Here is a 16,487-nt window from a genome sequence, read left to right on the forward strand (position 1 = left end):
CTCAGTTCCTTAAAAGTACAAGTAGCGGCTCTCGCCTGTTTCAGGGATCAGGTAAATGGTGGATCCTTGTTGGCTCATCATGTGGCCCGTTTTTTGAAAGGAGTGAAACATCTTCGTCCTTTGCAGTGCCCCTATGGAATCTTAATTTAGTTTTGCATTTTTTGGCAGGCCCTAAATATAGACTGATGCATACTCTGTCCTTGCGGTTGCTGTTTCTTGTGGCAATTTTGTTCTGCCTTTATGGATTCTGAACTGTCCTGGGAGCCATTACTCCAGGGGCGGTACAGTGGTGTACTGCTCCTTCCTTCTTACTGAAGGTGGTCACTGAGTTTCACTTGAATCAGTCCATCTCCCTACAATCTCTGGACAGACAGATGTAGAGGAGTATAGTCTGTTGCGGCCCTTGGATGTCAAGAGACTTTTTCTCAGGTATTTAGAGGTTACTGAACCTTTGCAGAAGTCAGATTGCCTGTTTGTCTTTCACAACAGTGCTATACAGGGAGCGCCAGCTTTGCGGGCTACTTTAGCTTGCTGGATTAAAGAGGTAGTCAACATATGTGGATGCTGGGAAGCAGTTACTTAGCCAGGTTAGGGCTCAGTCCACTTGGGCTTAGGCAGTATCATGGGCAGAAGTTAGATTGTTGACTCCCGTCGACATTTGCCGAGTTGCAATGTGGTCCTCCTTACACACCTTTTCCAGGTATTATCGTCTGGATGTACAGGCCCAGGAGAAAGTGACCTTTGCGCATGCAGTTTTGACTGGACCAAGGGCAGTCTCCTGCCCTATTCGGGAGTAGCTTGGGTACATCCCACTTTTTCTGGATTCATCTGACTGTCTTATTGAAAAGGAAATTATCAGGTAAGTAGTAACTTCTCAGTGTTACCTATCAGGCCGATACAGTAAAGTCCACGGGAGAGCGGGTGAACGCCTGCTTCGCTGGTGCGCGTGATTCAGTATTTAAATTAGGCCTGGCGGTAAAAACGGGCAAAAGGAGGCGCTAGGGGCACTAGCGCGTCCCTAGCGCCTCCTTTTTGACAGGAGCGGCGGCTGTCAGCGGGTTTGTCAGCCGACGCTCAATTTTGCCGGTGTCTGTTCTCGAGCCCGCTGACAGCCACGGGCTCGGAAACTGGATGCCGGCAAAATTGAGCGTCTGGTTTTCGGCCCAACAGCCACGGGTCGAATTAAAAAAAAAAAAAAAAAAATTTAACTTTTTTTACTCTTCGGGACCTCCGACTTAATATCGCCATGATATTAAGTCGGAGGGTGCACAGAAAAGCAGTTTTTACTGCTTTTCTGTGCACTTTCCTGGTGCCGGAAGAAATTAGAGCGGAACTTTGGGTCGGTGCTAATTTCTGAAAGTAAAGTGTGCGGCTTGGCTGCACATTTTACTTTCTGTATCCCGCGCACATACCTAATAGGGCCCTCAACATGCATTTGCATGTTGAGGGCCCTATTAGGTGCCGCGGGTTGGATGAGCGTTTTCCTCCCCTTACTGAATAAGGGGTAAGGGAAAATGCGCGTCCAAGAGCAGGCTAACATTGCGCTCCATCGGAGCGCACTGTACTGTATAGGCCTGATTGTCAGATGTGATCAAGACCTGAAAGCAGATGTATTTGGGCTTCATTTTCTTCATCCTTCAGCGGTCTCCATGGCCATTCTGTTGCATAAACTTCTCAAGGACCTGCAAATGTCCATGTCTGTCACACTTACATTATGTCTTCTGGTGACCTAAAGTTTGACCTATAAGGTCCAGGCCTATGTCTAGTTTTGAGGTAGTCTAGCTGCTAACTCCCATCACCATTCCATGGTGGAGTTAAACTGATCAGCAGTGTGTTAGTATGCTTAAGAACATAAGAAAATGCCATACTGGGTCAGACCAAGGGTCCATCAAGCCCAGCATCCTGTTTCCAACAGTGGCCAATCCAGGCCATAAGAACCTGGCAAGTACCCAAAAACTAAGTCTATTCCATGTAACCATTGCTATCACCAACTTATCACCTAGGAAGGATTCAAAAGTGTTGGATGCATTCAAAAAGTTTTTCCAGGCATCCATGCTTAGCACTCAGATTGCAGCTCACCAGTTGTACATGGTGCAGTACTTAAATGAGTGCAAAAGTCAGAACTTTGACAAAATCAGACCATGAGCATCTGTTGGTGGATGATGCGGAGCATGAAAAACCTTTTATCAACTCTGAATGTGAAGCATTTGACGACATGGCCAGAATTCTGGCAGCTTCCATAGGAGTACAGATCCTTGCCTAGTTGTGAGCTGAAGGTGTGCATGACCATATGGCAGATGCAACCTGTGCTGGAGACTGCTCTGATTAAATAGCATCAATCCATCCTACAGTCTTCAGCAGTAGGAGTCAACCTGCTACAGCCCGATGACAGTTTATGCAGAATACACATTTTTTAAATGAATATCAAAATCTCTAAGCAGATCACAATTTACATTCATAAAATAAGAGAAAATCTAGCTTACAACTTTATGTAACAACATAAAACAGTTCAAAACAAAATAAAATGTGTTGCAAGCATCAAACACAACATAAAGCCATTTGAGACATGCTGCAAACATTGCCTAGAGTATTTAATTTAAATGATGTACTTCCTCTACAAATGTTCATAAACAGCAGTACGTGACAATATAAACTGCATGATATTACTATCTGCTAGAAATAAGACTATCCTGCAAGTAGGCCCATTCTAAGCAATTGTAAGTATCAGTTGTTGCAGTACTTGAGATGAATTGTTATCAGCAAAGCCTGGGAAAATACAAAAGTCTTAAATTGCTTTTTTTTTTTTTTTTTTCTTTTTGAGTGAAGTTTTACCCGTCAAGTCATCAGGCAGGCCATTTCAGAGAGTTTGGCCCTATTAGAACATCTAATAGGTTTCAAAGAGTGCATCATGGTTGGTACTTTTTTTTTTTTTTTAAAAACACAGGTGCTAATCCATTTAAGGCCTTAAAGACAAGTGTAACAATTTTGAACTTTACCCTCCATATAATAGGCAAACAAAGGAGCTTAAATATAATAGGAGTAATATTCTCCCATAGAGGGGATACAGTGCTAAGTCTGGCAACAGTGTTGTGGAAGTTGGAGAATTCGAAGTGATAATTGCAGACGACCCAAGTATAGCAAATGACAGTAATCAATTTGGAGAAATTACCTGAGATTGCACCACAGTTTTAAAATTACTAAGAGAGGGCTTAATATTATGTAAAACACAATTTAAAGAAACAGCCCTTAACTACATTTCTGATGTGTGGCTGAAAAGAAAGCAGTCTACTAAAATATCTAGATTTCCTAGCGTGTAGACAGATGGACTCAGGACCAATGGGTGTTATGCTCCCCTGCTAGCAGATGGAGTGTCAGGTTTCAAAGCTGATGTCACCCTAGACATCAGCCCATCAGTATCTCTGTCTCCTAGCAATGTAGATGTGCTTTCACTATGGGGATTGCTGTATCCTTTTAGAAGAAGAAATTGTAGTTTTAAATAGGAGAAAGATTGATCCCTGCTCTCCTGCGGTGATACCTAAAGGTCCCTCCCCCAGTTGAGAATTCCTGAGGTGATTTCAGTGATTCTCAGAGGTGTGCCTTGGTCTGGTAGCCTGTTCCCGGCATGGCTCTGCTGCTGAAGCAGCTGAAAGGCAGTGGGTGCAGGAAGTGCGGCGGTGATGGCTAAAGCCCTCTCCCCCCGCAGCCAGGGACAGTCTCTGTACTTACCTGGGCTCATGGCTTACCAGCTAGGTTTAAAAAAAAAAGAAAATTTCCTCCCTATCAGAGACATTGGACAGGATTCGGTAAGACTTCCTCTGGTCTCCCTGCTCAGTATGCCATACCAATGTTGTCCCGATCCCATTGGGATTAAGGGAAGTGGGCTTCCAAGCAGGTTTGAGCAGTCCTTGGAGGGCTAGGCTCCACTTTAGGATCACACCACGTGGTAGGCCACGATGGTGCCATGTTGCGTGCATTTTTTGTGCATCTTCCTTTGCCCACCATAGAGCATCAGTACGCACAGTGCATGTAACCCTGACCCTGCCAAACTGTCTGGTTCTCACGACAGACGCGAGCCTCCAGGGCTGGGGAGCCCACTGTCAGGAACTGATGGCCCAGGACGTTGGACCAAGGAAGAGGTGCTCTGAAACATTAAACCGCCTGGGAACCTGAGCAGTCAGATTGGCATATCTACAGTTCAGCCACATACTCCAGTGTCAGGTGATCCGTGTAATGTCGGACAGTGCAACAACAGGGGGGGGACGGACCAAGAGCCAGCAAGTTTGACAGAAGATAGATCTCCCTATGGAATGATCAAAATTACATCTACAAATGATCTTGGCCTCCCACATCTCAGGAAAAGACAACATCAGAGCAGACATTCTAAGCAGGGAGAGTCCGGATCCAGGGGAATATGCATTTTTGGCCAAAGCCTTTCAGCTGGTGGTAGATCGCTTGGGCCTCGCATCCATCGACCTGCTGGCTGCATTTCTCAATGCAAAGGTTCCCTGATTTTTGTCGCAGAAGAGATCAATAGGGATAAACTACTACCCATAACTAATCAAGCTTGATATTTCACTTGGTTGCAGCTCCATCACTGCTCTCTACATTAGTGGTGGGGGTGGAAGGGAAATAGAACCAAAGAGCTAAGAGAAACAGATAAGTATGAGAAAAAAATGTGAAGCTTGCTGGGCAGACTGGATGGGCCGTTTGGTCTTCTTCTGCCGTCATTTCTATGTTTCTATAAACACCTTCGTTCAGACGTGACCAGAAGAGGACTTACTATATGCTTTCTCTTATGGCCCCTGCTGGGCAGGGTCATTCACAGGATCGAGTGTGTCAGGGGATTAGTCCTACTAATAGCTCCAGATTGGCCCAGGCGTCCGTGGTATGCAGACATCAGAGACTCCTAGTGGAGATCCCCCTGTGCCTTCCACCGCACAAGGACCTGTTTCAGAATGGACCAGTCCTTCACGAGGATCCGACTCTATTCTGTCTTAAGGTGTGACCCTTGAGAGGGCTCGCCTGATGAAGCATGGATATTCGGTGACAGTAATTACCACCTTGCTCCGTATGTGGAAGTTCTCTATATCCTTAGCATATAAGTGGGTCTGGAGAGAATTTGAGGTTTGGTGTAAAGCCCAGTGGGATGTTGCCCCTCGGACGGTCAAAATCTCACTGGTTCTGGAATTTTTACAGGATAGCTTGAATATAGGGATGACCCTTAACTCTTTGAAGGTCCAGGTAGCAGCTCTCATGTTTCAGGGGCAAGGTGAATGGAACCCACCTGTCGGCACATGCGGACATGGCCCATTTTCTGAAAGGAGTAAAGCACCTCCAGCCACCCCTACGGTGGCCGGTTCCCTTGTGGAATCTTAATCTAGTATTGGAGTTTTTGGCAGGGCCCTCCTTTTGGCTGCAGCACAGTCTTTCCTTGCACTTGTTAACCCTGAAAACTGTTCCTGTTGGCAATATGCTTGGCTTGTTGCATCTCTGAACTACAGGCATTCTCGGGAACTGTTCCTCCAGTGACCCCAGGAGCATTACAACTTCATACCGTTCCATCCTCCTTGCCCAAGGTTGTCTTGAAGTTTCATCTGAATCAGTCCATCTCATTGCCATCCCTAGATAGGCACAAAGACACAGAAGAATGCCGCTGCCGCCTCCGCCATTTAAACATCAGTAGGCTTTTGATACGGTATCTGGAAGTTTCAGAACCGGTCTGCAAGACAGCCCGCTTGTTGTGGAAGGAGACAGGGTGAACCAGTTTCGTGGGTTCCCATAGCTCGCTGGATCAAGGTGGTGGTCATGGGAGCCTATGTAGAGGCAGGAAAGCGAGTACCCTTTCAGGTTAAAGCTCATTTCCACTAGGGCTCAGGCAGTCTTCTTAGATACCTTCTCCAGGTTCTACCGCCTGGATGTTCAAGCCCAAAAAGGATGTAGCCTTTGCAAGGGCAGTGCTAACTGGACTGCGGGCAGCCTCCTGGCCCGATTGGGAGTAGCTTTTGTACATCTCATTGGTCTTGATTCTATGTGGCTACCTGCTAGGAAATGGAGAAATTACTTACCTGATAATTTCGTTTTCCTTGATGTAGACAGATGGACTCGGCATCCCGCCCAAGGCTGCTCAAGAACTGTGCCAGGGAATCGCCTATGAAATCAATATCTATTCCAAGAGGTTACAGATAAGCCGCTGCCCAATCCCTAGATCAGGGCATATATAATCTTGCTGGGATTCAGTGTTTGGTTGAATACAGTTATGGTTGTCTGTTTTTAACCAAGTTGTAATCCAAGTTTTTCAATAATATGTCCACAGTGGCTTTTGAAGAGAATACTGAAGGGCTGAGGTCACTGCAGGGGTATATCTAGGGTGATGTCAGCTTTGAAGCCTCATTCAGTCTCCATCTGCTAGCAGGGGAGCATTTAACCCATTGGTCATGAATCCATTTGTCTACACTAAAAAAAAAAAACAAAATTAGGTGCCCATAAAGAAATTGGAATTTGCAGACCATTCATAGTAAGACAGGTGAGCATAGTCTCAATTGGAAAACTTAGGACAAAAATTGTCTTAAGGTTCAAAGAGAATTCTCAGCAAACTCACTTTTTACTAGTGGTTAAAAATCAGATATTTCTTCTACAAGTGCCTGTTCTCCCAAAGGATTCTTTCTGCTGTTTTCAACTTCATCAAGCAACTTGCATTCTCTACCAGCAGCAGCCACAAGAGTTATCAAAAGGCTCATCAGCAGTCACAACCTAAGCCTGGGGCTAGTTTTGAGGCTCGCTCACCTCTGGGACAGGGAAGGATTTAGTAGTTCTTCCTGGACGGGGTCCACCTTACAAAGGACAGGTGGGTCCTGAAAATTGTGGAATATGGCTACCACTTATACTTCTCTTACCTTCCTCAGATCAGTGAATGGAAGGGATTACACAGTCTGCTTAACTGCAGCTGGATGTAACATCTGTATTTCAGCAGATGATCAAGCTTGTACCTTCACAGTAATATGGCTAGACATTCTATTCTTTGCATTTTTTAATCCTCAATGAGTCTGGGATTGAGGCCTATCCTGGATTGCAGAAGCAGAACAAATTGGTTCGAGAGAGGTTCAAAATTAACTTTCTCCAGGTGATGTTTTCCTCTTTTATTCAACTGAAGGATTGTATGTAGAATCTTGAAAAACTTGGTATAGGAAACTGAGGGTACAGGCCATATTTAATACCCACCTTAGAACATACGAATTGTCATATGGGGTCAGACCAAAGGTCCATCAAGCCCAGTATCCTGTTGCCAACATACTCCTGGGGGAATTCTGTGCACAAAAACTTAAAATTCTGCAAACTTTATATTGGTCAAAATAACACAATTTACATGACAGTCTTTAAGTAATTACATTTTAAATTAATACAGAAAAGTTATTACTTAGATGCAGAATTTAATATTTTGAGCAGAATTTCCCTAGAAATTCACTGTTAGTGTCTTCCACTCACTCTCCCTACTCCCCTGGCCACTTTGCCCTCTCAGGCCCCAACTCCGTATCTCTCTCCCCTCCACCTCTACGCTCAACCCCTTCCACTCTATCGCCAGTCCCAGTTTCTCCTCATTCTCCGTACTGCCCCTCACACAGGCTCCCTCTGTCCCTCCCTCTCTCACACATGCTCCCTTTCTCTAGTGCACATACACACACCCTCATACAGACTCCCTCACTTTCTCGTGCACATATCACTTCATACAGGGTCCCTCTCCTCTTGCATACACACCCACACATTCCCTTTCTCTCTCATGCATACATCCTCACACAGGCTACCTATGTCTCTCTCATGCACCCCTTCACACAGTCCCTTTTTCACACGCACACACACACACTCATTCACTCTCACTGGGGGCCTTCATTTTCGCCGCAAGTGGTGTGCATCCTGTGGCGCACCAGGGCCTTCATCTTGGCGAGCTCCGTTCACGGCATGCTAGGATCTCCTCTGCCATTTTCTGCGCAAAATTGCCAACTTCTGTGAAGAAAATAGCAATTCTGCGGGGGGTGGGGATTGGGGGATTTTGCACTCTGCAGTAGTGCAGAATTCCCTCAGGACTACCAAGAGTGGCCAGTCCAAGTCACAAGTACCTGGCATGTACCCAAACATTAAGCAATAGTAGCTTATTAATTAATAGCAATTTATGGATCTTTCCTCTAGGAACTTACTAAACCTTTTTTGAACCCAGTTACACTAACTGCTGTGATCACATCCTCTGGCAGTGAATTCCAGATCTTAACTATGTGCTGAGTGAAAAAGAATTTTCTTCGATTTTGTTTAAATGAGCTTCTTGCTATCTTCATGGAGTTCCCTTAATCCTCTTTAGTCCTATTATCTGAGGAGTCCACTACCTTGCTAAAGCCTACGGTTTGGAAAAGACTTAGGCTCATGAGGCAGTGTTTTGCATGTGGAAACTCCTATGCCTGCTTAGTAAGCCATTAGAGCTGATAGCGTCTGCTGATAACACTCGCACATTATGACTGACTCATTGTGCTGGATATAGAGAATCCTGTTTACAGGTAAGGGAAACTTGCTTTCCCTCTGAGGACTGGCAGAGAAGGTCCTTCAGACTGAATAATATTCACTACTCCTTTGCAACTAGTGGTTACATTTTCTCCTATGTGAAGCCCAAGCTCATTACCTTGATAATGTAGTCAGGCTCTTCCAGAGATCTGAATCTGTTAAGATAGCATGCAGTGTTTCGGCTAAGCCAAAGGATTAGCTTTTAAATAAAACTTGATCATTGTTCTACTCTCTCCCCACCCCTTACTTTGATTAAATTCTTGTACTTAAGTACAATACAATGGAATTTAAAGGTGGAAAACATTTTTGATCTTTTGTGTGTGATTGTTCTAGAGAAAATATTGTATTAACTTAGATTCTCTAAGCCAGAATTTTATATGTAGGAGAAATTCCACAGTAAGTATCTTTATCAGTACATGGGCATATTGGCTACTAATGTTCCATAGTACATTATGAAAAATTATTTAAATGTTTTGAATTTTTCTAAACTAACAGTTGGTCTTTCTTTCTTTCCCTCTTGTCTCCAAATTCACAATGACAGATCTTCAAGACAGAGTTGCCACCTCATATGCACAGGGAGCAAGACCAAAAGAGAACTCATTGAGCAGTTTGAGGCTAAACACTTCTATCAACCGCCAGTTGCCTTCTGAACATCACTCATTGTTTACCAGAGACTCTCAAAGAAGCTCTTCAAGATCTTTGTCCACAACTAGAGAGATGGATTCTTCCCAAAGAAGCACGCCATCAGAATTTACTCATATTGCGCACAGAGGAGAGGCATTTCCGATAAACTCGGCACCTTCTCCTCAACAAAGATCAGGAAATGAGCCATCTCCTGACACGGAAGGAAGGAGTACAAGGCGGCAAATATTATCTCGCTTAGCTTCTAGTATGTCTTCAACTTTTTTTTCACGGAGATCCAGCCAAGATTCTTTAAATGCAAGACCATTGGAATGTGGAGATTCATACTCTGTCCCAAGAGTTCAGTCATCCACATCAACTGCTGATATTATGAACAATAGATCTTCAGAACCTTCTCAGGGATTTGGATTTCTTAGACGGCGAAGGGGAGGTCTATCAAGTGTTTCCCAAACTTTGACCACTGATTCAGATGCTGAAAGATTCAGACAAGATGGATATAGGACCACAAGTTCCTGGTTGTCGTCATCTTTTAGAAACAGGTGTACACCATTGTTTTCTAGAAGGAGGCGAGAAGGAAGAGATGAGTCTGCAAGACAGTCTTCTACCTCTGATACATCTTCTAGATCGCCTCAGCAGTTTCGAAGTGAATCTAGAAGAGAATCTCCTGCAGAAGAAGCACAACAGAGAAGTTCCAGTACAAGTGCTACTAGTACATCACCAATGCCTTCAGCATCTATAAACAATGCTGCTACTGCCATATCTGATTCATTTCACAGTAGAAGAAATTCAGGGATTATCCCAAGCTCACTTTTCCGATTTGCAATGCCCCACAGAAATGGGAGCTCTGTATCAGACAATGTCATGATAACAGTAGATATTGTTCCTTCACTAAGAACTTTAGCTGATGAACAAGAGACTGACAAGGTTAAAAAATCTTCAAGAGATCCTGAAAAGCTCAAGAAGATACAAGAGAGGTAAATTTTGTTAAGTATAAAAGTGTTTGGATTTTTCTAGCTTTGTAAATTCTCTGCAACAGCATTACTAACAAGGGTACTGAAAGTTACAATATGATATTGTAAATTAAAGTTCAGTTTCTGGGAACACATTGCTAAACTTGTATGACGTTTTTGGATTATCTTTATTGCTAATATCTACTTAGTTAACTGACAAGAGACTTATTCTGTAATTGCATAACTAGTTCCTTATTTATTCAATAATATTTATGTATGTTAGAAAAAATCACCCAAAGCAATTTCAAATATTAATATATATGATAAAACAACCTTAAAAATAAACCAATACAAAGAAATAAGAGAAATAAAATACAAATAAAAGTTAAATCAAAATATAGGACCCACCATTTTCCCTACTCTACACTTGGGTCAGCAGAATATCATTCATATAACTTTTCTCAAATATACTTGACAAGTATTGCTGTACTAGCTGAGCATATGCCTATTCTGTTAAATTCAGAGTTCATTCTGGCCGATGCAAAACAGTGTGCTCAGCTGAGCACACTGGTTAACTCATGGTTGGGTGGGCATTTTCAACGCATGTCTACAAACTCTTAATTCAGTAAGGGGATTAGCGCATCCAAAATGCACGTCAACCCTCCGCGAAGCTAATAGCACTCATCAAATATAAATTCATGTTGACAAGGCTAATTAGCTATTACTTCCCAATGCCAAAAAAATTGTGCGCCAGATGTGCACATTTTTACTCTCAGAAATTAAGGCCTGCCCCAGAGCAAGCATTAAGTTCTGAGAAGCCCCTAAAGTTGACAGAAAAGCAGAAAATACTCAATACGCTCAATTTTAAGAGTCCATTTTCCTAACCTGTACACAGCCACAGGTTAGGAAAATGGACATTAGTTAAGCATCCCTTTTCCTAACCTGACCACTGGCACAAAATTTTTTTTTAACCTAACTTCATTTTTCAGTTCCATTGATTTAATATCGCCACGATATTAAATCAATGGAACTGAAAAATGAAGTTAGGCGATATTAAATCAATAGAACTGAAAAATGAAGTTAGGTTAAAAAAAAATAAATTTTGTGCCAGCGGTCAGGTTAGGAAAAGGGATGCTTAACTAATGTCCATTTTCCTAACCTGTGGCTGTGTACAGGTTAGGAAAATGGACTCTTTTAAAATTGAGCGTCTGTTTTCCCATAGATTAGTAGGCTGAATTAGCCATGCTGTCTGGGACGACCTCTAGGTGGCCTGACATGGAATTGTCTCAAAGTATACAGAACTGTGTGCGCTTGTGAATCTTTCATCGCGTCAGTTTTTGTTTCTCCCGCACAGCTCACAGTTACACTCCACTTTCTCTTGTGCCTTATTCTTTTGTCTTTATCTACTCAAATGCTTTTGAGTACCCCAAAAAAAGCACTTTTAAGTGCTAAAATATCACCGAAGGCACCAGAATTCAAATTCTGCCAATGTGGCAAAATTGTCATCAGACTGACATAATTATTGCAACATATGCCTTGGGTCCAGATCATGATCAGGCCTCCTGCTGCGACTGTGGCAGGATGTCTCCATGGGCCCAGAGCAAAGGGCAGAAAAAATAGAGAAGCTGAGGTGACCCATCCGGTTCTTACACTCCAACCCACTGCTTGACCCAGTCCTTACCAATTAAGAAGACAAAATGGTTCCAGGTAAGAGATCCCCCTTCTCTGGAACTGCAAACAAAAATTGGTAGAAGATCCTCCCAGAGACCTAAAGAGCTCAGTAGAAAAACCCCCAGTACACCCTACTAAGTTGAGGAAATTAGTACCAGTATCAGTCTAAAAAATGTTAACATTGCGCTGACTGAAGTAATACGCATGGATCACTGAGTCGTCTGCATGAAGTGTCAACTGGAATGAAGCATTGATTTGCCTGATGCATGAACCATCGACTCGCTCGATTCACAGAACATAGACCTGTCCGCATGGGGCATTGACTCGGGCTATGGGCGACACAAAGTGTCGACTAGGCTGATGCGTGAAACCTCGACCCGATGCACGAGGCATTAAAATGGGTGGAATTGGAAGACAGTCATCATAAGACAGCCACAGAGAAGCAGAAAAGGATATCCTTGATGCCAACGAAGCATGACAAATCTAGGGATGTAAATCAGCCCAAAGGGGTACTCAATCGTGATGGCGTCAAGACCACAAATAGTATTTACTGCGGAAGAGCTGGAAGCTGGTTCTGGTGTGGAAGTAGTCAAACTAAAAAAAAATCTTCACACTCATCAAGCAGTATATACTCCGGCCTTTCGCAAGTGTATAAATGAAAGACTACTTCAGTTACAAGAACACTTAATGAAAAACAAATCTTGCCAAGAACCTCCCTCCCAAACCACCTCACAAAGGGACTTGGATTCTATCCTCCTGGCAGCGCTTCCAAGGAAGACTCAGTCTTGACTCTAGCCTGCCACAGAAAGCACAGTGCCATACTTCCTGAACCAAGGGGAAGAAGGCAGCCTTGCAAGCAATGTTTCAGGTATTGGACATTGTAAACTTTTTTTTTTTTTTTGCATCAGTGCCAGACCCCCCTCAACACCAAGGTTTATCAGAGTCTGAAGACAACTCTCCAAGGTCTCTACCCTCTTCACCCCGGAAGATGAAGATGCAGAAGAAACCACGGGGCATGAACCTAGTCCGGATTCGGAGAGAGAAGTAGATATCCCTGCCTCTCCACTAACATCTCTTGGATCATCTTCAGGGATCCCGTCAGATCCATCGGAGGGTCCACCTGAACCATCTTCACTGCCGGAGGACTTAAAATAGTCAAGTTCATAGAGAAGAGTATCCTTCCTAAAGATAGAAACAAAGAAGATACGAAATCTGAGGGCAGAAATATATGGAATATTAAAGTTTTTCAATTTTCCATCAGAGCCTATGGTGTTCCCTCCCCATGTGATGCTGGAGGATGTCCTACACAAATCCTGGACATCACCGTTTCCACGGAAGCAGATCTCAAATTTAGAGTGCAAGTCTGCACACTATGGAGCAGTGCAACTACCACATGCTTCTGTCATCGAATCGGCAATGAAAAAAGTGAAGAAAACAAGGCTATACTCTAACACTCCACCAGGTAGGGATAAGCAAGTACCTGGACTATTTTGGCAAGAAAATGTTTCAAAATGCGATGCTGAATTCTGGAATCAAACATCACCAATTTTATATAACTCAGTATTTATATGTGTGTGTACAAGGACTAAAACAAGACAGTTCTTCTATGGCTGATAAGCCTTCCTCCATGCTTGATTTGATTATGTCCTTACTTAGAATGGTCTATGAAGGCTTTGAGACTTCTGCAAGAATGTCAGCAGCTTCCATAGCAGCCCATAGAATCGCCTGGCTCAGAGCGAGTGCAATAAGGGATGATGTCCATGAAAAGCTGGCTGACCTACCTTGCAAGGGGGGGACAGGTTGCATGAGTATAGCAGTATCATCGCTCACTTTCCAAATTAATTCCCCTCTAAACGGTATCCCTACAAATGACTGTTCTACCAATGTTGACAATACAGACTGTTTTTTCCCCTTCATACACTATCTTACCAGACCTAGAGGCAGCAGCCTCAGCAACCGCAAACAAGAAATCGCCAGTGTCTCTCCAGCAAAAACACGCACAGGGCCCAAGCCAGAAGCCTCAACAAACGTTTTGAACAAAGCAAAGCCAGAGCCAACACCGAAAGTGGGAGGAAGGATATCCTCATCCTTCCATGAATGGTCATTCATAACATCAGAACGTTGGTTTCTCAGTATTGTAAGCAATGGGTATCAACTGAATTTCGGTATAGCTCCCTGCCTACCCGAACTGGTTGATCCACAAGGAGATTGCAAAAACTTACATCTGCTTTTGAGGAAGTGCAGATGCTGCTAGACCAGAATGCAATACAAATGCTGACTCCCAGGCAACACAATCAGTGGCTTTACTCCTAATTCTTCCTCATTCCCAGAAAAGGTTGGGGGCCTCAGACCTGTTTTAGATCTTCAGGCTTTAAACAAGTTTATTCAGAAAGAGAAATTCAAGATGACATGTCTCCAAAACCATTTTGCCATTCCTGCAACCCGATGACTGGATGTGCTCTTTTGGATCTCAGGGATGCCTATGCCCACATTCCAATACATCCGGCCTCGTGGTGGTACCTCTGCTTTCAAATGAACAAGTTATCAATACAAGGTACTTCCATTTGGCCTATCCTCAACTCCCAGAGTGTTCACAAAATGCATAGTGGTGGCTGTGGCCCATAGCCGAAGGAAAGGCATCAAGATTTTTCCCTACTTGGATGACTCTCCTAGTCTCTTCAAAACCAAAAATATTGCTTTCACACCTACAGCAGACCATATTCTGCTTAGACACGTTGGGATTCATAATTAACTTCAAGAAGTCTAACAAAGTTCCCACCCAAACTTTCCAGTTCATTGGAGCATTCATAAACACCAAACTCTGCAGAGCCTTCCTTCCAAGAGGACAAATACAGACTTGAACTGGCCTCTGCATTAAAGGCTCACTTGAATGCATCACGCACCAAATTCTCACAATGCTGGGACATATGGCAGCAGCCCTATTTGTAGTACCATACACCCGTCTCCATGTGTCGACTACAGTGGGGGGCTAAAATCCAAGTAGTCACAACACAACCATCCAGTGTCTCGTCAAATTCTTATGACACTCTATGGCCTCTGATATAGATTGTCTAGCAACTGTACCTGTTCTACGCCCAGGCAGCAAGCCTTTTTATTGGCACATATGCTCTCTCCCACACCCCCCTCTCCTCTCACACACATTCTCTCACCAGCATCCCCCTCCCCTCATATAGGCTCCCTCTCTCTGAAACCCACACTCAAGCATCCCCCCACCCACCCTCTTACCTCCCATGCTCTGTCACACCCTCCCCACCCCCTCTTACCAACCATGCTCTCTATCACCCCCACTCTCACACACATTCTCTCACCGGCATCCTCTCCCTATGCTCTCTCTCCCACCCTCTCCTCCCCGACACACATTCTCTTTCACAGGCATGCCGCGGGACCCGCGCCATTCACAGCATGCCAGGGTCTCCTCTGCCATTTTCTGCCTGTCCCGCGATGCCCGCTGTCCTTCTGGTTTTGAATAGTCTTCCGGCGAGGGTGGAAATTGGTGAGGTGAGGGAGGAATTCTGCGCAAAATCTGCATTCCGCAGTAGTGCTGAATTCCCTCAGGAGTACCTCTTGTAGCTGGTGTTGTGACATGGCCGCTGTACGGCGTGTTTGAGCCGCCTGTGCCATCTATCAGCGGGCTGGGGAGCATGTGCGAGCACTGAAGGACACACTACCAAGCCCTATATATTATGGATGGCTCCCCCCACCCCCCCGCCAAATCTTGCAAATGGGAGTGCCGTTCCTATCCCTGGATTATCAAATCACTGACAACAGAACCATCCACTCACGACTGGGGTGCACATGTATTGCATTACAAAACTCAAGGAATCTGGTCGCCGAAGGAAAAACACTTACAAATAAACCTGCTAGAACTGAGGGCTAAAAGGAATACAGTCTGCACTTTTGTAGATATCTTCACTGGGAAGAGAGTGATGGTTTACACAGACAACCAAGTGGCCATGTTTTACATAAACAAAGGAGGGTCCGGTTCGTGGACTCTTTGCAAGGAGGCAGTACTAACACTGGAATGGGCACTGAGCCACTCCATCCAGTTGCAAGCAACATATTTTCTAGGAATAAAGAACACAGAAGCAGACAAGCTCAGCAGAATATTCCATCCCTACGAGTGGGCATTAAATCCAGAAGCAGTGAACAGTCTGTTCAGAGAATGGGGAGCACCCTACATAGATCTCTTCGCAGCGAAGACAAACACAAAACTACCATGGTTTTGTTTCATGTAGCCCAGGACACATTTTTGATTCCCTGGATGCAGAACCCACTGATACCCATGTTGAGAAGAGTAATCCAAAAGTGCATGACAGACAAAGCAGGTACGTTTTCAGCTCCAGTGGTGGCTACAGGAAGACCACCTAAGCAGAGGAGTAAGCCTATCCCCACCCAACTGGACCTTGCTCACCACGGACGTGAGCCTAAGAGGGTGGGGGAGCCCACTGTCGGGAACTGACGGCCCAGGGACAATGGAACAAGGAAGAGGTGAAATGGAACACAAACAGCCTGGAAGCTCGAACAGTCAGACTAGCGTGCCTGCAATTCAGCCACAGACTCCAAGGCAAAGCGATTTGAGTAATGTCGAACAACGCAACAACTGTCGCTTACATAAACTGCCAGGGAGGAACCAGGAGCCAGCAGGTGTCTCTGGAGATA

The 16,487-nt window shown here is 44.3% G+C and overlaps 1 protein-coding gene across 3 annotated transcripts in view; it reads left to right on the forward strand.

Annotated features, from left to right (window-relative positions):
* Positions 1 to 16,487, forward strand: part of LOC115093599 (E3 ubiquitin-protein ligase MARCH7-like) — a 184,058-nt gene that overhangs the window by 50,652 nt on the left and 116,919 nt on the right. For all 3 annotated transcript variants that reach the window (XM_029605579.1, XM_029605580.1, XM_029605581.1), the window contains exon 3: positions 9,086 to 10,160. In XM_029605579.1, coding sequence (XP_029461439.1) covers positions 9,086 to 10,160 — 1,075 coding nt within the window. The remainder of the gene's footprint in view (positions 1 to 9,085; positions 10,161 to 16,487) is intronic.

The sequence above is a fragment of the Rhinatrema bivittatum genome, chromosome 6, assembly GCF_901001135.1.
Source record: "Rhinatrema bivittatum chromosome 6, aRhiBiv1.1, whole genome shotgun sequence".
In the NCBI taxonomy this organism is placed as follows: Eukaryota; Metazoa; Chordata; class Amphibia; order Gymnophiona; family Rhinatrematidae; genus Rhinatrema; species Rhinatrema bivittatum.